Here is a 23,566-nt window from a genome sequence, read left to right on the forward strand (position 1 = left end):
TCCCCTTACTTTTGAGGAGGGGGAAAGTGAGTCTTATAGAGCAAAAAATACGGTAAATTAAAAACTGCGTCGGCTTCCTAAACATCCAGACGCCCTCGCCTAAACAAGGATGAATTCAGCAGGCACCAATGCTAGCAGGGTTGAAAGGGACCTCTAAGGGCCATCTAGTCCAACCCCCTGCAATGCTGAGGAATCCCTGACAGATGGCCACCCAAACTCTGCTTAAAGGCCTCCAAGGAAGGGGAGTCCGCCACCTTCCGAAGAAATCTGTTTCACTGTCAAACGGTTCTTATGGTCAGAAAGTTCTTCCTTATGTGTAGTCAGAATCTCCTTTCTTGTCACTTGAAGCCATGGGTTCGAGTCCTGCCCTCTGGCGCAGGAGATAACAAGCTTGTTCCACTTTCCCCGGGACATCCCTTCAGATATTCGGAGGTGGCATTCCCAAAGCAAGGAAGAATTGGACTCTGATTAATAAAACACACGCGAGGCTTGACCAGCAAGACTCTGGGAGGAGTGCGTATAATAATTCCCTCTCCACCCCTCGGCCCAGGTCGTTTTATTCACAAAAGAACGTTTTACACAGTGTTCGTAAGAACCAATCAGATTTCCTCTGAGCATTTCAAAAAATGGGACAAAGTTAAAAGTTAAAACTACAAAGAGCTAATTCCTACTTGAGCATGCATACGTAATTCAGAGTAAATAAAAGAGGAAGCGAGGAGGAATGCTTTTAGGAAACTCTGGAGGTCATAAACAGCAATAAACAGGAGAAGAAGGATAAGTAGTACCGTATTTTTCGCTCTATAACACGCACCTGACCATAACACGCATGTAGTTTTTAGAGGAGGGAAACAAGGAAAAAAAATATTCTAAACGAAACAGTGGAAGTATGATTTTTGTGGTTCATGCTGTGGCCACAGACATGTGATCTGACGGTGAGTTTGGGGTAGCCCAATGCAAAAAATCCTGAGGATCCATGTGGATCCGTGCTTTGTAACCACGTTTTAAGTGGGAAGAGAAGGAAAAGCACTCAAGGGACAAGGAGCACGCATGGGGTGTGTGGAGAAGGATGCTGCTAATAATGCAGAAGAGGGGTTTAAGGGGAGAAGGTTCCTCTCCTCTCCCGCTTGGCTCCTTTAAAGCAAGCAGGCTCTGCTTCTCTCCCTCCTCCCCAGCTTAGCGAGCTGAAAAACTTTGCTGCTATTTAGCGAGCTGAGTGGGGAGGAGAGAGGGACAGAGAGCACGCTCACTTTGAAGCAGCCAACCAGACAGGAGCCGCTTACACCTGTGTAAGTGGCTCCTCTCCCGCTTTGCTGTTTCAAAGCGAGCCACGGAGGAGGGAAGGAAGGGGAACCATGGATCCTCTGCTCACGACTGCAGCAGATCCCCCCCCCCCACACCATCCGTAGGCATTCGCTCCATAACACGCACAGACATTTCCCCTTACTTTCTAGGAGGAAAAAAGTGTGTGTTATGGAGCGAAAAATAGGGTATTTACCATCTCCTTGTGAACGATTAGCAAACTACATCAAAGCTACCTTCTATCTTCATGACCCAGGATGCCTGGTGAAGCAACTGGCCTGTGTTTCAGAATGCTTATAGGTGCCTGTCAGGCGTAGAGAAAGCAAATGGCAGAGGTGGAGAGGCCTGTGGGATCTGATCAGAAATTATTGTCAATGAATCAAACCCAGTCAACGCAATGCTTTCATCGTGGACACAATGGCTTGATGCATATTTTATAATTCCTCATAGGAATCTCATCTGACCCCCACACTCTGGATATCTGCACTCCTACATTCGGGGATGACTATCCTACCCCCTCTCAGTCTCCTCCAACCTAAACACCCCAAACTCCCTTAATCTCTGCCTCTCTCTCTCTCTCTAGGGCCTGTCTGGGAACACAATGTTGGGGGTTGGCCACGTGGTCACGACCAGCATCGGGATGTGTGACATCGATATCCGGCCAGTGAGTTGTGTCCCCTCGCCTTAACTCTGCCCCCTCCTAGTAGGGGACGCGGGTGGCGCTGTGGTCTGAACCACATCGGAAGGTTGGCGGTTCGAAACCCCGCAATGACGGGGTGAGCTCCAGTCGCTCTGTCCCAGCTCCTGCCAACCTAGCAGTTCGAAAGCACACCGGTGCAAGTAGATAAATAGGTACCGCTGCGGCGGGAAGGTAAACAGCGTTTCCGTGCACTCTGGTTTCCATCACGGTGTCCCGTTGCGCCAGTAGCGGTTTAGTCCTGCTGGCCACATGACCCGGAAAGCTGTCTGTGGACAAACGCCGGCTCCCTAGGCCTGAAAGGAGATGAGCACCGCAACCCCATAGTCGCCTTTGACTGGACTTAACTGTCGAGGGGTCCTTTACCTTTACCTTGCCCCCTGCTAGGGTTTCCGGTCTGGGGCCAGGTAGTTGTGGGTTTCTGAGGGAAGGGGAGCTGGCCAGGGAATGCACAAAACCAGCCCACCACCTTTATTTTTGCTTCGGTTCAGAACGCTTCCGGTATATTCCGCCATTGCAAAAGCAAAACCAAACCGAAAACATAGGTAAAGGTAAAGGGTAAAGGGACCCCTGACCATTAGGTCCAGTCGTGGATGACTCTGGGGTTGCGGCGCTCGTCTCGCTTTACTGGATGAGGGAGCCGGTGTTTGTCAGCACACAGTTTTTCTGGGTCATGTGGCCAGCATGACTAAGCCGCTTCTGGCGAACCAGAGCAGCGCACGGAAACACCGTTTACCTTCCCGCCAGAGTGGTACCTATTTATCTACTTGCACTTTGACGTGCTTCCGAACTGCTAGGTGGGCAGGAGCAGGGACCGAGGAACGGGAGCTCACCCTGTCACGGGGATTCAAACCGCTGACCTTCTGATCGGCAAGCCCTAGGCTCTGTGGTTTAACTCACAGCGCCACCAGCGTCCCAACCGAAAGGAGAATTCCTGGGTGCCGAGATTCAAGTTTAGGGCATGTACTTTTCCGTGAGGGAACCCGAGTAGATATTTATAGTCACAAAACATGCTGAATCAAAGTGAAGCATGGAAAGTGAAGACCTTTCAGATATCCCCTCTCCCCTTAGCATGGAAATTAAATTTAGTAAATTTTTAAAAAAAGCGCTTTGCATGACCCACAAAGAAAATGAAGCAATAAAATTCAAAACTGTAAGAATGAATTGCGCATTTATTCCAAATCCAATTAAAACTCTTGAAGTTAATTCAACAAAATGGGCGGGCTGCCTCCAGTCACAGCCTTTTACACCTGTAGCAACTCCCCTGCCAGTCCCTTTTGCCTCTTGGCACCCCCCTAGGTCATCCCACTGGCCCCCCCAGGGGGTGTTTTGACCCACTTTGGGACCCCCTGCTCTAGGGGGTGAATGTGGGGGAAATGGCAGGGGAGTTGTTGACCGGAGACCCACAACAGGATGGTTGCAAAAGGGCATATTCCTCCCAGTTAAAGGAACTCAAAGGTGGACCCTCCCCACCAAAATGGCTGCTAATATAACACCTATCCTTTTTTCGAAGGGTCTCTACGGGAGTGTCATTGTCACAGGGGGAAACACTTTGCTGCAAGGCTTCACGGACCGCCTCAACCGGGAACTCTCTCAGAAAACGCCACCGGTGAGTTTCTGTGCGTAAGAATGGGGGTCTTTGGAGTCACACAGGGTTCTTCAGCAGGCAACGTGGAGTCACAGAACCGCAGAGTCTGGTGGGACCCTATATCCACTTCCAAAGCTATTCTAAAGTTGATATTTTAAGGATGTTTAAATGAGCATTCTAAATTGTAAAACAGAAAAACTAATACAAATCAGAGAAAGAAAGAGAAATATCTGGGGTCCTTAAGAGAGCCAAGATGGTTTCAGGATTGTTCCGCGTACTAAAACAAAGCGCCTGGTTTTTTTCACTGAATATTTCCTAATTTTGAAGGATCGGCTGCCTGTGGCCTGCTATGTGTGTGCACCTTAGAATTGTTAGAACACCGGTTAGTTTGCAGAGGGCAGGACAAGCCTGTTTTAACACCTGCCCAGCCAGATGGGCGGGGTATAAATAAATAAATTATTATTATTATTGTTATTATTATTATTCAAACCCCTCTTTTCTCTCTCTCCGCATTCTGTAGAGCATGCGCTTGAAGCTGATTGCCAGCAACAGCACCATGGAAAGGAGGTTCAGCCCTTGGATCGGGGGCTCCATCCTGGCCTCTCTCGTGAGTCGGGGGCCCTGGAGGCTGCCGTGGGTCCGAGGAAGAGGAGGATGGGGAAAGGGGGAGGGAGGCTGGGAGCCAGGACTCCTGGGTTCTCTGGAGGACCTTCAGAGGCCCTAAGCACTGAAAAAGATTTTGGTGCCCCCCTATATATCTAATTCAGAATATAAACAACAATGGACTGTAGAACAGAATTTTATTTTTCGAAATGAAACAAAACCGACAGTTTTGTATATCATTAATCACTATTATTCTTCCTTCCTTCCTTCCTTCCTTCCTTCCTTCCTTCCTTTTCCTTCCTTTCTTTTTCTTTCTTTTTCTTCCTTCCCCTTCCTTCCTTCCTTCCTTCCTTCCTTCCCCTTCCTACCTTTCTTTATCTTTCTTTTTCTTCCTTCTCCTTCCTTCCTTCCTTCCTTCCTTCCTTCCTTCCTTCCTTCCTTCCTTTCTTTTTCTTTCTTTCTTTCTTTCTTTCTTTCTTTCTTTCTTTCTTTCTTTCTTTCCCTTCCTCCCTCCCTTCCTTCCTTCCCCTTCCTTCCTTTCCCTTCCTTTCTTTTTCTTGCTTTCTTTCCCTTCCTTCCTTCCTTCCTTCCTTCCTTCCTTCCTTCCTTCCTTCCTTCTTCCCTCCCTCCCTCCCTCCCTTCCCCTTCCTTTCTCTTTCTTTCTTTCTTTCTTTCTTTCTTTCTTTCTTTCTTTCTTTCTTTCCCTCCCTTCCTTCCTTCCTTCCTTCCTTCCTTCCTTCCTTCCTTCCTTCCTCTCTCCCCCCCCCCCTCATTTCATCTATTATGGGGCCTTTGTTGGGGGGGGAGAACTTGATTCAGCTGCTCCATATGGTCCATGGCTTAGGGTTAAGGTTAGGGGGCAGCTGCCCCAATCGCTACGCCCATGATATGGTCCATGGACATTTCCGAAAGCCTGGGCCACTCCCATTCCCAATGTGATTGGCTGTCTAAAGTTCCAAACTGCGAATCACGACTCGAGAGTTCAAGGGCCAATGGCAGAGGCCCAAATCCTGAAATGTTCTGTGATTGGACGATGTGTATCGAATCAGGAGCTCAGATTCCTTAGTCCAGAACTCAAGCTCAGGCAAAGACAGACCCACTGAATACATAACACCCCCTTCCTTTGATACCCCAAACAGGGGCTGCATTTTAAATTGCATTTTAACTGGTATTTTAAATTGGTTCCCCCCCCCATTATGTTTTTACTGTGATTTTATTGGTTTTAGTGCCCTGAGGGCAGGGTATAAATAAAATTTATTATTATTATTATTATTATTATTATTATTATTATTATTATTATTATTTTGCTCAGTGTCTAATCCATCCTAGGGAACCGGGATCCAAGACGTGGACTAGGTGCTGGTGTGTGTAGCTCAGGGGTCTCTGAGTTTGGGGTTGGGGGCCTGGGAGGGAAGACCCGGACGCCTGGGTTTCTTTCCTCGTCTCCTTCCTCTCCTTCTCGTCCGCAGGGCACCTTCCAGCAGATGTGGATCTCCAAACAGGAATACGAGGAAGGGGGCAAACAGTGCGTGGAGAGGAAATGCCCCTGAACCGGGCGGGCAGCCCGCCTCCCCTTTTGCCCTCCCTCTCTCCCCCCCCCCCCAGGAGGCCCCCGCCTCGTGGATCCTGGAAGCCCTCCCAGCGACTCCCTCCTTTCGAAACACACCCCAGACTTGCCCCTCTTCGCCCTCTCGACACCTTCTCCCCTCTCCAAAGAACCCGGGTGTCCTTCCAAACCCCCCTTTTGCCCCCCGCTCCTGAGAAGAACCCAGCAGTCCTGCGCCCACCGACGCTCGTGCCAACATCGGAGAACCCAGGAGACGAAGGAGGGCAGATTTCAAGCTGCTGGATCGCTGGAGAGACAGGAAGGAAGGCCTCTCTGTCTCCCGCATCGCAGGGGGTTGGGATGGATGACCTTGGGGGGTCCCTCCCAGCGCTACAGTTCTCTTTGTCAAGGCAGAGGGGGGTTTGGAGGTCGTCTTCGGCGGGCGCCGTGCCTCCCCCCCTTCACCTCCCCTGTTGCTGTTTTATATGTAAACCTGGGTGGATCTATTTATTCGATGGACTGACATGGATTGACATTGATTATTCTTCTTTTGTTTTATTTTTATTTCGGTGTCGGAAAAATAATAAACGTGTGAGGTTGTGTTTTTGTAAAAAAAAAACCCCAAAACCCTGTTATTCTCTTGCCTGTCACAGCAGTGTTTATGATATTTGGGGATGCCCTGCAAACATCCTTTTTCACTCTGGCTCAGGAGGGTGGGACATGATCCTGCCTTCAGCTTGTGCCTGGGAAAGTTTTGTGGGGCGGGTGTCCCTTCCCAAACTGACGGTAAGACCCATTGAACACAAAAGATGCAGGTATCGCGTTGTGTCTCCAGCAACGCAGCCCAGAGCGGCCAGCTGTGAACGATTCGTCTCGTCCCAGAGAATTCGGTGGGGCCACATCTTAGCCGCACACAAGCTTAAAACAGCGGTTCCCTCTTCCGAAGGCGATTAAGGGATCTCCTTCGTAAAAATAAAAACCTTTCCGAACTACAACTCCCAGGATCCCTCCGCCGGGGCGGTTGAAAACCCCACGAAACCACGGCGTACACCGACAGGGCCTCTTCTCACAAGCAAGCGAATATATAGCTTTTACAACAGAAATAAATCTGTTGTCTGCTTGCGGAGTTAAATAAATGGCGCCTGGGGCGAGACGGGTCCACATTGGCACCCTCAAGAAATGGCCCTATGCCATGGGGCTCTTGGGTTCATCCTCTCCAGGTGGTTTTTGCTCCTGGTCGTCAGGCCTGCGTGGATCCCGGCGCTGGCGGAGGGCGGCCTGGCCCACAAAGGTGCCTTTGACACACCCTTCGACTGCGGCCTTGAGCTGTGGAAAGAGCGAGAGAGGAAGTCAAGAAGACCCCCCCAAAAAAACTCCCTCAGAAAGGGAGGCACCCCCCAGCCCTCCCTAACAATAGATCAGTAGATAGCCTCCTTCATGAATTTGCCCTTTTGAAGCCATTCAGGCTAGTGGCCACTCCTGTGGCAGGCAGTTCCGCAGTTCCACCCTGCACTGGTTTCATCCGTCCTGAATCTCCGGCATTAAGGTCCATTGGGCTAATTTCTGAACATCCCTCTTGACACGACACTCCCCCTAAGTGCCCCTATTTTCTAGATTTACAGAAGCCGTCCCGCCATAGCTGTCAACTTACAGATTTGAAAATAAGGGACCAGCAGCCTCGAAAATAAGGGATCAGCAGCCAAAATAAGGGATTTTCCGAACACAGGTATGTTTGACTTCTGAGCCCCTCTGAGCCAAAGGCAGAAAGCCCAGCCAACAGCCAAACGAAGCCTCAAGCGGTGGTTCCCACAGCGCAGCAACCCGGCAAAGGGGATGCAGCAAGGAAAACCACCGTCACCTTTCCGCTGGGAAGCGCTGAGCAAAGGCGAGTCCCCAGGCAACGCGGCCGATTTGATGGGCACAAGGCATGCAAGCTCCACCCCCCAGTCGTTCTTAGACTCCTTATTGGGTGAGCAACACAGTTGGAGCCTCCCTCCTCCCTGGCCGGCAGGGAGGGAGGGAGAGGAGCTGCTTCCTTTGAAACCCGGGAAATTGAAGGGACATCATCAATAAGGGACAGCAGCGGGACACAGCGCTGGGATAAGGGACTGTCCCGCCAAAGAAGGGACGGTTGACAGCTATGCGTCCCGCTTTCCAATCTGATCCTGGAACGCCCTGCTTTTCCTTAGAGCAGGCATAGGAAAATCGGCCCTCCAGATGTTTCGAGACTACAACTCCCATTAATACTAATAATAATAATAAATTTTATTCATACCCGGCCAGAGCCAGGCTCAGGGTGGCTAATGCCAGTAAAATTACAGTAAAAACACAATAGGGATTTTTTTTTTAAAATACAGGTTAAAATGCAATTTAAAATGCAGCCTCATTTTAAAAGTAGCCCATAGATCAAAACCATAACCACTGACCCTCTTAGCTAGGGATGATGGGAGCTGTAGTCCCAAAACATCTGGAGGGATGAGTTTGCCTATGCCTGCCTTAGCAGGTCCCTGTTTAAATCAGAGAAATGTTGGAGGGTATGTATGGAGTGATCCGACCCCAGAGAAATCTGAAGGTGGTTTTTAAAAAAATGTTTGATCATTACATTTTTATATACCATATTTTTTGCTCTATAAGGCACACCAGACCATAAAATGCACCTAGTTTTTGGAGGAGAAAAACAAGAAAAAAATATTCTGAATCCCAGAAGCCAGAACAGCAAGAGGGATTGCTGCGCAGCGAAAGTAGCGATCCCTCTTGCTGTTCTGGCTTCTGGGATAGCTGCGCAGCCTGTATTCGCTCCATAAGACGCACACACATCCCCCCTTACTTTTTAGGAGGGAAAAAGTCCGTCTTATAAAGCGAAAAATACGGTATGTTGGAAGCCACCCAGAGCGGCTGGGGAAACCCAGTCGGGTGCGCGGGGTAATAATATTTAAAAATATTATTGCAGAATACGACATCCCTGTTTTCACCGGAGAAATGTTGGCGGGACTATCTTTCACCTGCTCTGAACCTTCCAGCGCTCAGATTCGTGGTTTGGATTCCTGTGTTACGAGAGAGGGAGGTCTGTCCTCGCCCCTCTAGCGCAGGGGTCAGCAAACTTAATCGCGCCTCGGGCCGGTGTCTCCAGCGCCAAACACCCATACACATGCACACACACTATTTCCGGTGCACTTCCGGGTTGGAGGAGCACTGGAAATAACACTTATGCATGTGCAAATAACGCACATGCGCACAAGCTATTTCCGGTGCTCCTCCGACCCGGAAGTGGGCAGCGCCGGTAAGAGCAGGTGGCGGCAGCGGGCATCGCCGCGGGCCAGATAAACGAGTCCCTTGGGCCTTATCCAGCCCGCGGGCCTTAGTTTAGGGACCCCTGCTCTAGCTGCGAACCCTCCAACCCGGACAGACACTTACCTCCTTGAGACTCACCACTCCAACCAAGTGCCCCATGTTGGTCACGTAAGCCGTGCGGAGACCCAAAAGGTTGAAGAGGTCGTAGCACTGGAGGGGGGTGGGCAGGAAAAATATTGAAATGGAAATAGTTTTATTGCCGCTTCTACAGGGACGCGGGTGGCACTGTGGGTTAAACCACTGAGCCTCTTGGGCTTGCCGATCAGAAGGTCGGCGGTTTGAATCCCCGCAATGACGGGGTGAGCTCCCGTTGCTCGTTCTCTGCTCCTGCCAACCTAGCAGTTCGAAAGCATGTCAAAGTGCAAGTAGATCAATAGGTACCACTCTGGCGGGAAGGTAAACGGCGTTTCCGTGCGCTGCTCTGGTTCGCCAGAAGCGGCTTAGTCATGCTGGCCACATGACCCGGAAGCTGTATGCCGGCTCCCTCGGCCAGTAAAGCGAGATGAGCGCCGCAGCCCCAGTTTCGGCCACGACTGGACCTAATGGTCAGGGGTCCCTTTACCTTTACTTTACAACTTGTATACAGTGAGATTACACGAGCACCTGCCACTCAGCTCTCTTAGTCTTAATTCGCCTCGTTTACTGACGCACACCCACCAAACCCAAAAGTCAGTTGCCCTGTTGTTATCTTTTCATTCAGCAGCCTAACAGCCCACGGATGGAAGCCGTTCTTTACCCTGTTGGCGCGACTAATCATGCTTCTATATCTTCTGCCTGAGGGCAGGAGATCAAGAAAGTGCCGGCCAGGATGCGAATCATCCCTGAGAATTTTCCTCCCTCTCCTGAGGTGTTATGTACTGAGTTGAATAGGGTCCAAAATGCAGCAGTCTGATTGGTCCTAGAACAATAGGATCCAGAATGCAGCAGTCTGATTGGCCCCAGAATAATAGGATTCAGAATGCAGCTGTCTGATTGGTCCTAGAACAATACAAATGTTAATACAAATGTTAACAAGTAAATAAATAAATAGAACAATAGGACTGATTGGTCCTAGAACAACAGGATCCAGAATGCAGCAGTCTGATTGGTCCACAGGAGCCACCCAATCCAGCTCCAGGTGGAAGTGAATCCGCAACATGATTGGCCTACAGGTGAATCCCGGAATTAGCCAATCACGTGGGGCCCAGTATGTAAATAATGTATATAAAGCAGACATTCTGCAATGCGCCCCATTTCCCAGAGAAATAAGAATATGGCCTGGGGAGATTGTGGGCCGGAAGGTCCTGTTTCTTCACTTCCTGAAGGAATGAGGGAGGAAGGGGCCTCGGAGGACTGACCTGGTAGAGGGTTTCCTTCTCCAAGAGGCGATAAGGAGCTGGATCGATGGGCACGTCGGCCAGATGGAGGGTTTCCTGGAGCTGCCGGCATTCCCATTCCTCAACCTGCATCTGCCATGGGGATAGAAAGAGGCAGGGAATGGACTCCATCTTTCCCAGATTCCCATTTCCCCAACTGGCTCATTCTCGGAAGCCCCCCATAGACTGTAAAAGGCAATAAATCTGGGGTCCCACTTCCAAAAGCCCTCCGAGACAGCGGCCACCATGTGGCGGGGAGTTCCAAAAGCCAACACCTTCGTGTTGTGCAACAACAAGCTTTTTTCTGGCTCAGCCCTGTGGAACTCTCTGCCACTGGAGATTTGGCAGGAGGTGCTTTCAGTGCCAGATTTTCGACACCTGCCGAATACTTTTGCATTTTCCACTGGCCCTTAGGTAGACCGGTAAGACTGCAGCCTACCCAAATATTTGAAACGCTGCCGTGCTCAGAGCGGACTGCTGGTGTTTTCAATCGTTTCGTTAATTGTTATTATTATTAACAACCCTCTCGTTTGTTCCTGTTGCAAACTGCTTTGAGGGTTTCGACGGTCAAGCGCTAAATAAATTCTACCAAGCAAGGAAGTATATAAGTAAATACTTCTGCAGTGGTTTAACTGAGACCTGTTTGCAACTCTTTTAAGGGCTTGGTTATGGTTTTATTGCTGTAAAGCGCTTTGATATTTTCTCTGCGATGCTGGTATACAAATATTTTAATTAACAAGGAAATAAATAAATAGATCCAGGATCTAGGCACGCAGGACACCCTCTTCCTCCTCCTCCTCCTCCTCTTCCTCCTCTCTATTGAATATATATACATATATATGAAATTTCAAAAAACAACATACAACATATTTTCTCATCTTATTCAGCATTTTGGACTTCCACCAACCACATCTGAAGATTTTTTCAATGTTTATCACTTAATCTGCATTTCGTTAATTTCACTATTACTTTTAACAGTCCTTCCCTAATAGTTCACTTCATACTTTTCTCTGAAATATTTCACACAGTCCTCCTTACGAAACTTCTTCCAATCCTACCACCGTAATCTGTTGATTACATTTGCTTTTCAAATACTTCACATATTTACTCCAGTCCTCTGAGAATCTCTGATCCCGCAGGTTTCGAATCCTTCCTGTCATCTTGTCTAATTATGCATAGTCCATTAATTTCGCCTCTCTGTTGAATTTCTAGACTGCCCTATACCCAGGGGTCTCAGTATAAAACCAAGATATAAAATCGCAAAACACCTAACAGGCACAGGTCAGTTCTGTGTCCAGGGCAGCTGTTTACCAGCTCCATCTGGTACGTAGGCTGAGACCCTATCTGCCTGCGGACTGTCTGGCCAGAGTGGTACATGCTCTGGTTCTCTCCCGCTTGGACTACTGCAATGCGCTCTACGTGGGGCTACCTTTGAAGGTGACTCGGAAACTACAACTAATCCAGAATGCGGCAGCTAGACTGGGGACTGGGAGCGGCCGCCGAGACCATATAACACCGGTCTTGAAAGACTTGCATTGGCTCCCAGTACGTTTCCGAGCACAATTCAAAGTGTTGGTGCTGACCTTGAAAGCCCTAAACGGCCTCAAAGGCCCAGTATACCTGAAGGAGCGTCTCCACCCCCATCATTCTGCCCGGACGCTGAGGTCCAGTGCCGAGGGCCTTCTGGCGGTTCCCTCATTGCGAGAAGCAAAGCTACAGGGAACCAGGCAGAGGGCCTTCTCGGTAGTGGCGCCCACCCTGTGGAACGCCCTTCCAGCAGATGTCAAAGTGATAAATAACTACCTGACATTCAAGAGACATCTTAAGGCAGCCCTGTTCAGGGAAGTTTTTAACATGTGATATTTTATTGTATTTTTGGTTTTTATGGAAGCCGCCCAGAGTGGCTGGGGAGGCCCAGCCAGATGGGCGGGGTATAAATAATAAATTATTATTATTATTATTACTAACACTGTAAAAATAAAAACAACAACCCAATAGCCTCCCCCCCATTTTTTTTTAAAGGGCACAGGGTGTAAACCACAGCTCCCATCAGCCCCAAGGAACGAACCGCTCTGCTCAAGGGACCCAGGAGTCCTGGACCCCCAGCCTCCTCCCCAGCCCTCCTTGTGGACCCTGGCATCTCAGTGCCTAACGTACCATGTGGCGATGTTGCCCATGCTCTTCTTGCGGGGTGAGAGAATCGGTGCTCATCGGAACGGCCTTGGAGGGCTGAAATCAGAAAAAAGCCATTGCGGTGGGTTGGGCTGGATGACCCCTGGGGTCCCTTCCATAGAGTTCAATGACTATGATTCTAAGCCAAGGCTAAACAGGGGAAGGGGGGATCTCTCTGCCTCCACAGGTCCAGCTGCCTCCTACCTTTTTCTCCTCTTCTCCCTCTCCCTCCTCAATCTCTTCCGTCCAACTTTCCTGGGCATCGCACGGCCCATTCTCCGTTTCCTTGGGCGAGTCTGCGTAAGAAGCAAGGACGGGGTTTACTCTGGAGAAGTTTATTTTTTATCCTAATTTTTTACATAATTTTTTAAATTAAATTTTCTGTTCTACACTTTAAAATGCCGTGTTTTTCGCTCCATAAGACGCACCAGACCACAAGACGCACCTCGTTTTTGGAGGAGGAAAACAAGAAAAAAAATATTCTGAATTTCAGAAGCCAGAACAGCAAGAGGGATCGCTGCGCAGTGAAAGCAGCAATCCCTCTCGCTGTTCTGGCTTCTGGGATAGCTGCGCAGCCTGCACTTGCTCCATAAGACGCCCACACATTTCCCCTTACTTCTTAGGAGGGAAAAAGTGAGTCTTATAGAGCAAAAAATACGGTAGTCTATCATGGAACTTTGGAGTGTCAGGCATAGCCCTATTGGCTTTAGCCCAAACGTAGCAGAGTTTTCCTGCACAGCGAGGAAGCTGGTTGCGGCAGTAATGACTAGTCAGCTAGACTCAGAATAACTATTTACAGGATTTATTAAAAAGAAGAAAATAAAACCAGCAGAGTTTCTGCATACAAATAAAAGCAAAATAAATCCTCTCTTTCTCTCTCTCAAAACCATACACAGCACTTCTACTCCTAACAACACCTCACTTCAAACTGAGCTAGCAATCCCTTGATAACAGAGCAGAGTGCTGGTCGTTAACCAATCAGAGTGAGAAGTTTCTAGGTCAAGCAGACCTGGGCTTTCTGCCAAGAGTAAATTGACACCAGCCTGAGTTAATTGTGCGAAGCTAGAATCTGCAAGTTTCCCACGAGAACCAATTAACAGAAACTGAACACCCCCTCACAGATTCTGCTGAACAATTAACACCAAATACACCTATGTAGGAGATCATTTTTCCAGCAAACCTAAACCCTTGCACATTCGCTTGTTCTTTATCTTTGCCAATGGTTTAGTTAACACATCTGCTACATTTTCTTCACTTGATACATAAGTACATGTGATTACATTGTCTTGTACACAGCAACGTACATTTTGGTATTTTACAGAGATATGTTTGGAACGTGATTTGAAACCCTCTGTTTTACTTAATGTTATACAAGCTTGATTATCAATGTAAACTTGTACTGGTTCTCCACAATTTACATTTAAATCTGCTAACAAATGCTTGAAATAAATCACCTCGTTGCACAATTCACTCAATGCGGCGTACTCTGATTCCGTTGATGACACACTTACAACGTCTTGCTTGCGTGACCGCCAGCTGATTAAAGCTCCACCGACCATTATGACTAGTCCTGGGACAGATTTTCTATCCGGCAAATTTCCCCAGTCACTATCACAGTAGCAACTCAACATTTCATCCTCTGAAGAATTTAATTGTAACATATAGCCAATTGTCTGTTTGAGATACCTCAGAACTTGTTTTACCCCTTTCCAGGCATTTAGTGTGGGTTTTGAGACCAATCTACTTAATATGCCTACTGCATAGCTAATATCAGGTCTGGACCACTGTGCTAGATACAATAAACTTCCAATTACAGAGTGATATACATCAGGATGTTCAAATTCAGGACCCTCATCTATATGAAGTGTTTTTATGAAACCTGGATCCATAGGCACCGCTGCCCCTTTGCAATCCTGCATTCTGTATGTAGTCAGTAGTTGTTTAACTTTGTTCTGCTGACTAATTAGACAGCTGCCATCTTGGGCCCAGCACACTTCCAACCCTAGATATGTCCTAACCGGGCCTAAGTCTTTCACTTTGAACTTACTGGACAATTGTTTGGCAAACCTTTTAGTTTGTTTATCTGTTTTGCAGGCATACAACACATCATCTACATAAATCAGACAAAACTCTTGATCACTGCCTGTACCACGTACATAAACACAATTGTCAGCTGTACTCTGCTTGAAACCAAATGACACTAAAGCCTCATGGAAACATTTGTTCCAAGATCTTGCAGCCTGTTTGAGACCATATAGAACTTTGTTTAATTTTAACACTCTCCTGTCACCAGAGGTTTAAGTTTGTACACCCACCTGCAGCCTACAATCTTTGCCCCCTCAGGCGCTGCTACTGGTGTAAAAACCTTGTGCTCATTCAGAGAGGACATCTCTTCCTCCATTGCCTGTTTCCAGCGCTCTGCCTCCTCTTTTGGTAACTTTAACACCTCCTGAAAACTCTTGGGTTCTGCAATTACACTAAACACATTTGCAGTATCTGGAGAAAAACGCACCGGAGGCACTCCTTTGTTTTGTCTTTTAGATCTTCTGGGAGAAATTTTTTCTTCTGACCGACTTTCCTCCTCAGAACTACAACCTCTCTTTTGTTGCATAGCAACTGGTCTTTGGCTAACTCCACTTTCTTGAGAGCTCTTATCTGAAGTTTCCTCCCCCTCAGACTCTGATTCTCTGTGTTTACCTTCAGAGTCATGAAGCTCCTGGGAAGTTTCAAACCAAACCTCAGTATTGGCATGTAGTCTCTCCCAGCCACTATGTTCACAAAAACTGGCATTCCTGGAGATCACAATGCCATTTGTCCCTTCAGCAAAGCGGAAACCTTTTCCCAGCTCCTGGTAACCCACAAACACTAACTGTTTGGTCTTAGGATCTCCCTTCTTCCTCATTTGTTTTGGAATTAATACCCAGGCTTTTGATCCAAACACATGCAAATGGTCAATTTTGGGTTTTTTCTGAAACAATTTAAAGTACGGGGTTGTACCTATAGTTTGATGAAAGAGCCTGTTTTGGAGATAACACGCGGTGAGCATGCTCTCCCCCCAATAAGACATGGGCAAATCAGCATCGTCAAGCATGGCAAACATCATATCTTGTAAAGATCTGTTTTTTCGCTCTGCAACGCCATTCTCCTCTGGGGAAAAAACGTTCGTTTTTCTATGCCCAATGCCACGCTTTTGTAACCAATCTTTAAAGGCATTTGACATAAATTCACCACCTCTGTCCGTCTGAATCCTTTTAAGTTTAATGGACAGAAATCTTTCCACAGATGCCACCCAGCCTTTAAACTTAGTGAACACGTCACCCTTGTTCTTCATGGGGAAAACCCAGGAGTAACGCGTGGCGTCATCCACAATTGTTAGTGAAAAGCGCGATCCACCCCTGCTTACAGCAAATGGACCAATTACGTCCATGTGAACCAGCTGTAGCGGTGACTCACTAACTCTGTCACTTCTGGGGTAAGAGACTCTGTGGGTTTTAACCTTTTTACACACATTACAATCAAGGTACTTGTTACAACTCTTTAAATTACCCCCATCAGCCAATTCAGACATTTTTAGTACACTTTTCCAGCAAGCATGCCCCATTTTCCTATGCAATAAGTGCACACAGTTGTCATGTATAGCTTTGTTATTCACTGCAGGCTGAGATTTACTGACTACTGCTGCAACTTGAGATCCTGCTTTAAGCCAAAACAAGCCTCCCTCTGACTTAGCAGTGCCTAAAATCTCACCAGCCTTCTTAATAATGCAACTGTCTCCTTCAAAATACACTTTAAACCCAGCTTTTAGCAAACAATCTACAGACATCAGATTGCTCCTTAATGACGGCACACAAAGTACATTTTGCAGACATTCACGAAGACAAGGAACAAAAACTGCACCCCCTGAAATCACTTCGGAAGTACTTCCGTCTGCTAGAGCCACCTGGCTGCGCTGTGCTGAGTTCTTGGAAACAAACAATTCATCTGAATTTACGATGTGGCGAGATGCTCCCGAATCGACCACCCAGACTGCTTGTTTCTCATCAGCAATCTTGACCTCGCCGGTCACCAGCTGAGCCGACTGTTTTCGTTTGAAGAATTTCTTTTTTCGCTGCTGCTGCTGCTGATCTCGTCTCTGCTCCTGCACCGGCAACTGAGACTTGACCAACTCCGGACATTGTCGTTTTAGATGCGCTGAGGACCCACATTGGAAACAACGCCTAACAGCAAACGCTGACTCCTCACCGGTACGCTGCTCTTGCTTCACCTCTGGCACGGCATGAGAACTCCTTCCAAACCGCCCGCCTGTAGAAGCCTCTGCAGCCAACGACCTTTCTTGCCTCTTCTGCCATTCTTCAATCAAACGCCCAGTAACGTAATTGACTGATAAATCATGCTCCTGCATGCCTTCTAGAGACAAAACTAAATTATCCCAGCTTTCCGGGAGAGAACTCAAAATAATAGCCACCTTCTCCTGCTGGTCTAACGCACAGTCTCTTTCCTGTAGCGCAACAAACTTTAACTGTAAACTGTGTAGGTGTTCCTGCATTGTAACCCCAGGCTGTAACATTGCCTTGTACAATGCCTTGCGAATGAACAGCTTGGAAACCACTGTCTCACGCACATGGAGTTCTTTAAGTGCTTGCCACACACCTCTAGCTGTCTTGATTCCCCTCACATACGGCAACTGGGAATCTTCCAGCCCCAAGACAATTGTGGCCCTTGCTCTTTGGTCTTTATCGAGGTCTTCATCATCAGGCTTCGCAGGAAACTTACTCACCACTTGCCAGAGACGATCCCTCTGCAGCACTGCCTGCATGCGTTCCGACCACAGCAAGTAATTGGAGTCATTCAGACGCTCAAAAGCCATCTGAACTGGTTGTGAGGCCATCTTGAGAGCGATGTCCCTGGAACCCGGAACCAGCTACTCACGACCACCGAGAGAGAGAACAGGAACCACAGCACCCAGCACTCACACGCTGCAGCTGTTGTCCTTGTGTCCACTGCGTCACCAGCTCACCACGGTCAGGAACCAGCCAGGAACAACAACCTCTGGAACTACTGGAACCAACGCCGTTGATGCTGACACCACCGCAACTCAGGCTGGCAGCACAATGCCCATAACCTCATGGAACTTTGAAGTGTCAGGCATAGCCCTATTGGCTTTAGCCCAAACGTAGCAGAGTTTTCCTGCACAGCGAAGAAGCTAGTTGCGGCAGTAATGACTAGTCAGCTAGACTCAGAATAACTATTTACAGGATTTATTAGAAAGGAGAAAATAAAACCAGCAGAGTTTCTGCATACAAATAAAAGCAAAATAAATCCTCTCTTTCTCTCTCTCAAAACCATACACAGCACTTCTACTCCTAACAACACCTCACTTCAAACTGAGCTAGCAATCCCTTGATAACAGAGCAGAGTGCTGGTCGTTAACCAATCAGAGTGAGTAGTTTCTAGGTCAAGCAGACCTGGGCTTTCTGCCAAGAGTAAATTGACACCAGCCTGAGTTAATTGTGCGAAGCTAGAATCTGCAAGTTTCCCACGAGAACCAATTAACAGAAACTGAACAGTCTAATCTCTTGCAATGTGGCTCAAGAATCCCGGACCCTCTCCTGTTCTCTTCCCTAACGCAAGCCGGCAGAAGCTCTTACCCGGTTCGTTTTGGTTTGGGTCCACCTGGTCCGACCGGCTGAGAATGTACTGGAATCTCTTCTCTGGGCCAAGGTGGGCTGACAGAAGCTTGAAGAGGTGCTTCCTCCGAACGGACCCCAACAAGACGCGAGACTCTTTGAGGTGGAGGGGAGTGAAATAAAAAAATTAAGGTCTTATATATGCAGTGGTACCTCTGGATGCATCCAGAAGCGAACGCAACCCACAGCCGCACATCTGCACATGCGCAGGTCGTGATTCTCCGCTTCTGCGCATGCGCATGACGTCATTTTTACCATCTGCGCATGCGCGAGTGGCGAAACCCGGAAGTAACGCGCTCCGTTACTTCTGGGTCGCCGCAGCGCGCAACCCGAAAATACTTATCCCGAAGCTACTTCAACCTGAGGTATGACTGTATAATAAATGTTCATAAATGGACCAAGCAAACACAGACATAAATATATAAAGCACATGCCTGAAGCAGCACAGGAAAACCATTTTGACTCCCAAACTGACCAAATGATTTCTCTGCAAGGTTGAAGGAAAATGGAAAAGCATCCCCATTGTCTCCTCCTTCACAAATCCTGTCTTAAGGGTATGTCTGTGTATGAATAGGGTGAGCCTGTGACCTGGCTCAGGAACTAAGTATTTGTCACCACAAAAGACTGGCCAGGCTCCCCAGGGTATCCAATCAAGTGAGCATTAACAGGTAACCTGCCAGACAGGAGATAAACAACGCACTCAGGTTTCTGCTGTAGACCACCTTTTCTGTGATGTAGGTATGATGTTTCTGGGGGTGGTCTTGGACTCCAGGGCTGGCAATTTAAAATGTCTATATAAGGGCGGGCACACCTTGGTTCGGGGTCCTCCTCCTTTCCTGCGTGTGAGGGGAGCACCCTGTTGCAACAGTTCAATAAAGATCAGGCTTACTAGCTGCTTTGCTTCTCAGTATTCTCTGCTTGGCCTCTGTTCTTTTCTCCGACCGACGGAGAACTTGCAAAGGACTCTCTAAGGGCTCTTGTGTCCCCCATAAGGGAATAAGGGCAGATTTGCGTTTATTACAGGACAGAAAGAGAAGGGGGGGTTGGGGCCTCTTCTCCCAGTTAGGGAATCTGGCCCCACAACGAAGGACTCGCCTCCTCCAGCCTGGCGCCCTCCAGCTGTTCCGTGCTACAACTCCCATGGGAGTTCTAGTTCGAAGCAGCTGAACAGCACAATTGCTTGTTTATCGGGGGGGGGGATTTAAAAACAAACAAACAAAGCAATCAAGCAGTGTGTAAGTTTTATGAATTAAATTAAAAATACTTATGTATGTTCTGTAAAATGTATTTACTTCTTACTGCTTGATCGGGTAGGGAAAGCCTCAAAGATAATAAAACAGTAAAAAGCACAATCAACTGGTACCTTGGTACTCAAACGCCTTGGTACTCAAACACTGCAAACCCAGAAGTAAGTGTTCTCGTTTGTGAACTTTTTCGGAAGCCGAACGTGCTCCAATTTGAGTGCCACACTTCCGTTTTGTGTGTTACACTGTCTGTTTTTGCTATTTATTTTGCATTTTTAGTTTTTGAGGCTCTTTTGTTTTCGTTTTCGTGACTGTGTGGAACCCAGTTCAGCTACTGATTGATTGTGTGACTGCAGTACATTGTTTATTGCTTTCATTTTATGGATCCATGGTCTCGTTAGATAGTAAAATTCATGTTAAATGGCTGTTTTAGGGGTTGTTTTTAAAAGTCTGGAAGGGATAAATCCATTTTGCATTACTTTCTATGGGAAAGCGTGCCTCGGTTTTGGAACGCTTTGGTTTTGGAACAGACTTCCGGAACGGATTAAGTTTGAGAACCAAGGAACCACTGTACAAAATACTCGAAAGATAAAAAAACCAGAAGAGAAACTAAAACAGATCAAAACACACGTCCACAGTCTTGTCTAAATAAAAAACATTTTTAGCCAGTGCCGTAAAGCGTACATGCGAAGAGTCAAGAGGCGTGGAGTTCCGCAGGTTGTTGTTGAAGGAAAGCTGGTACTGAAGAACGAGAGACGGTTTACCTTGAGAGTCCACCAAGGGGAACTGCTTGAGGGTCGAGATCCTGAGCAGCCTGCGCAGGTCTTTATATTTACTCTCCTGGGACAGGTACTTGAGATCGGTCACCATAAAGTCTTCGGCGTAGATGTCGTGGCCTCTGGGGGAGAACAGGAGGGAGTGGAAAGGTGGGTTGGAGGGTTCGGGGGTGAAGGAAAACCCCCCTTTCTGAGTCATATTCTGCTTCTTCAAGTCTCCTCAAAGCTGGACTACTGCAATGCGCTCTATGTGGGTCTGGTTCTGAAGCTCTGAGCCTTTAGTGCCCTGTGGGCCCTCGGCGCTGGACCTCAGTGTCCAGGTAGAACGATGGGGACGGAGACGCTCCTTCAGGGATACAGGGCCGAGGCTGTTTAAGGCATTAAAGGTCAGCGCCAACACTTTGAATTGTGCTCGGAAACGTACTGGGAGCCAATGTAGCTTTTTCAGGACCGGTGTTATATGGTCTCCCAGTCTAGCTGCCCCATTCTGGATTAATTGCAGTTTCCGGGTCACCTTCAAAGGTAGCCCCACGTAGAGCGTGTTGCAGTAGTCCAAGCGGGAGATAACCAGAGCATGCGCCACTCTGGTCAGACAGTCTGCGGGCAGGGAGGGTCTCATCCTGCGTACCAGATGGAGCTGGTAGACAGCTGCCCTGGACACAGAATTGACCTGCGCCTCCATGGACAGCGCTGAGTCCAGAATGACTCCCAGGCTGCGCACCTGGTCCTTCGGGGGCACAGTTACCCCATTCAGAACCAGGGAGTCCCCCACACCTGCCCACCCCCTGTCCCCCCAAAACAGTACTTCTGTCTTGTCAGGATTCAACCTCAATCTGTTAGCCGCCATCCATCCTCTGGTCTGATCCAGCGGGCTCTATTTATGTCCTTACCCACTTTTGCCCACAGCCAGCTTGGGCAGGAAAGGCAGCTTCTTGACGCTGATGATGCCATCGAAGAAGGAAGGCTGCGAGCGCTGGCTGATGGCGTTGGCACTCAGCACGGCCACCAAGACCGGCAGGATGTGGGACATCTGGCCGGTCAGCTCAAAGGTCAACAGAGCGGTCGAGAGGGTCTGGGTCACGGCCCCGGAGTACGCTGCCGCGCCTGCAAGGGGGAGACATTTCCTAGCGTGTGGCCGGCGGAACTGCCCGCCACTAGCTCGGCAGAGGACAGAACGGGCCGGTGGGAGAGCAGGCGGGGCCTCACCTGCCAGGGCGTAGCCAGCGGGCACGATCCGCATGTGGATCCCTTCGGAGACGATGCCGTCCGGGAAAATCTTGGCCATGACTTCGCCGTACAGTCGGCCGAGGGCAGCTCCTGTTGGCAGAAAGTGCAGCCAGGATCACTGCTGGAACATAAGAACGTTGGTGGAGGCCATTAGGCCAAAGAGGTCTCCCAGCTCTCCAGCCCGGACACCTGGGTTCCCTGGTAAGGGATCGGGGAGGCAGGGGCGTAGGAAGGAGGGTGGGCCACCCTGGATTTCATCATGGAGGGGGGTGTCAAAAAGGAACAATTACTGCCCTACTAGGGCGGTTCATAAAAAACTTTTTTTTTAAAACGCCTGCTCCAAAGGTTTTATCTTACGACACTAGGGATTACAGTGGTACCACGGGTTACATACGCTTCAGGTTACATACGCTTCAGGTTACAGACTCCGCTAACCCAGAAGTAGTGATTCAGTTTAAGAACTTTGCTTCAGGATGAGAACAGAAATCGGGCTCCGGCGGCGCGGCAGCAGCGGGAGGCCCCATTAGCTAAAGTGGTGCTTCAGGTTAAGAACAGTTTCAGGTTAAAAACGGACCTCTGGAACGAATTAAGTACTTAACCCGAGGTACCACTGTATACAGTGGTACCTCTGGATGCGAACGGGATCCATTCCGGAGCCCCGTTCGCATCCTGAACAGAATGCAACCCGCATCTGTGCTTCTGCGCATGCACGGGTCGCAATTTGTTGCTTCTGCACATGCGCGTGACGTCTTTTTGAGCATCTGTGCATGCGCGAGAGGCGAAACCCAGAAGTAACCCGTTCCGTTACTTCCGGGTCGCCGCGGAGCGCAACCTGAAAACGCTCAACCTAAAGCGACTTTAACCTGAGGTACCACTGTATAGCTATATCAGAAATTTCATGCATACTGATTAATATATTGACCCTCCTCCACGAAAAAAAACTGTTTACAGTCATGCCTCGGGTTACAGACGCTTCAGGTTGCGTTTTTTCAGGTTTCGGCAGTCGCGCATGCGCGCATGCGCTGAAATGCCAAATTGCGCTTTGCGCATGCGCAGAAGCACCGAATTGCAACCTGCACGTGCGCAGACACGACGCTGTGGGTTGCGAACACTGCATCCCACACGGATCACATTCGCAACCTGAGCGTCCACTGTTCTTGGCTGTTTTCATATGTCATGAAGGCTGAAATTTCAATTCAGTGGAGCCAAAACACAACCCATCCTGTAGATTTAAGTATCTTGTCCACACACAGTCGCCTCCTTGTTATCAGAGGCCCAGAATCCACATTTCTTTCTAAGAAAATATGAAATAACATAAAACTATTTTAGTGATGTATGGAAGTGAGAGCTGGACCATCAAGAAGGCTGATCGCCAAAGAATGGATGCTTTTGAATTCTGGTGCTGGAGGAGACTCTTGAGAGTCCCATGGACTGCAAGAAGATCAAAGCTCTCCATTCTGAAGGAAATCAGCCCTGAGTGCTCACTGGAAGGACAGATCCTGAAGCTGAGGCTCCAAGACTTTGGCCTCCTCATGAGAAGACTCCCTGGAAAAGACCCCGATGTTGGGAAAGATGGAGGGCACAAGGAGAAGGGGACGGCAGAGGACCAGATGGCTGGACAGTGTTCTCGAAGCGACCAGCATGAGTTTGACCAAACTGCGGGAGGCAGTGGAAGACAGGAGGGCCTGGCGTGCTCTGGTCCAGGGGGTCACGAAGAGATGGACACGACTAAACAACAATTTTTGCAGGCAATATATATATATCAATGGGGGGGGGGTTGACAAGAATTTTTCCACACTGGGTAATAATAATAATAATAATAATAATAATAATAATAATAATAATAATTTATTATTATTTATACCCCGCCCACCTGGCTGGGCTTCCCCAGCCACTCTGGGCAGCTTCCAAAAAAAAAAAAAAAAAAAAAAAATTAAAATACTGTACTACATCAAACATGAAAAGCCTCCCTAAACAGGGCTGCCTTCAGATGTCTTCTAAAAGTCTTGTAGTTGTTGTTC

General features: G+C 48.3%; 2 protein-coding genes across 2 annotated transcripts in view; one reads left to right on the plus strand and one right to left on the minus strand.

Annotated features, from left to right (window-relative positions):
- Positions 1-6,252, plus strand: part of ACTL6B (actin like 6B) — a 30,181-nt gene extending 23,929 nt beyond the window's left edge. Inside the window, exons 11-14 of the mRNA XM_028703946.2 lie at positions 1,883-1,963; positions 3,510-3,605; positions 4,105-4,191; positions 5,657-6,252. Coding sequence (XP_028559779.2) covers positions 1,883-1,963; positions 3,510-3,605; positions 4,105-4,191; positions 5,657-5,737 — 345 coding nt within the window. The 3' untranslated portion in view covers positions 5,738-6,252. The remainder of the gene's footprint in view (positions 1-1,882; positions 1,964-3,509; positions 3,606-4,104; positions 4,192-5,656) is intronic.
- A 20-nt stretch (positions 6,253-6,272) lies between these two features.
- Positions 6,273-23,566, minus strand: part of LOC114583730 (chloride channel protein ClC-Kb-like) — a 38,411-nt gene continuing 21,117 nt past the window's right edge. The window contains exons 12-20 of the mRNA XM_077917805.1: positions 21,525-21,635; positions 21,209-21,422; positions 20,307-20,440; positions 18,260-18,394; positions 12,816-12,907; positions 12,597-12,668; positions 10,422-10,526; positions 9,148-9,234; positions 6,273-7,059 (exon numbers count right to left, since the gene is read on the minus strand). Of these exons, the coding sequence (XP_077773931.1) occupies positions 6,919-7,059; positions 9,148-9,234; positions 10,422-10,526; positions 12,597-12,668; positions 12,816-12,907; positions 18,260-18,394; positions 20,307-20,440; positions 21,209-21,422; positions 21,525-21,635 (1,091 nt within the window). The 3' untranslated portion in view covers positions 6,273-6,918. The remainder of the gene's footprint in view (positions 7,060-9,147; positions 9,235-10,421; positions 10,527-12,596; positions 12,669-12,815; positions 12,908-18,259; positions 18,395-20,306; positions 20,441-21,208; positions 21,423-21,524; positions 21,636-23,566) is intronic.

Source organism: Podarcis muralis, chromosome 13 (genome assembly GCF_964188315.1).
Source record: "Podarcis muralis chromosome 13, rPodMur119.hap1.1, whole genome shotgun sequence".
Lineage (NCBI taxonomy): Eukaryota > Metazoa > Chordata > Lepidosauria > Squamata > Lacertidae > Podarcis > Podarcis muralis.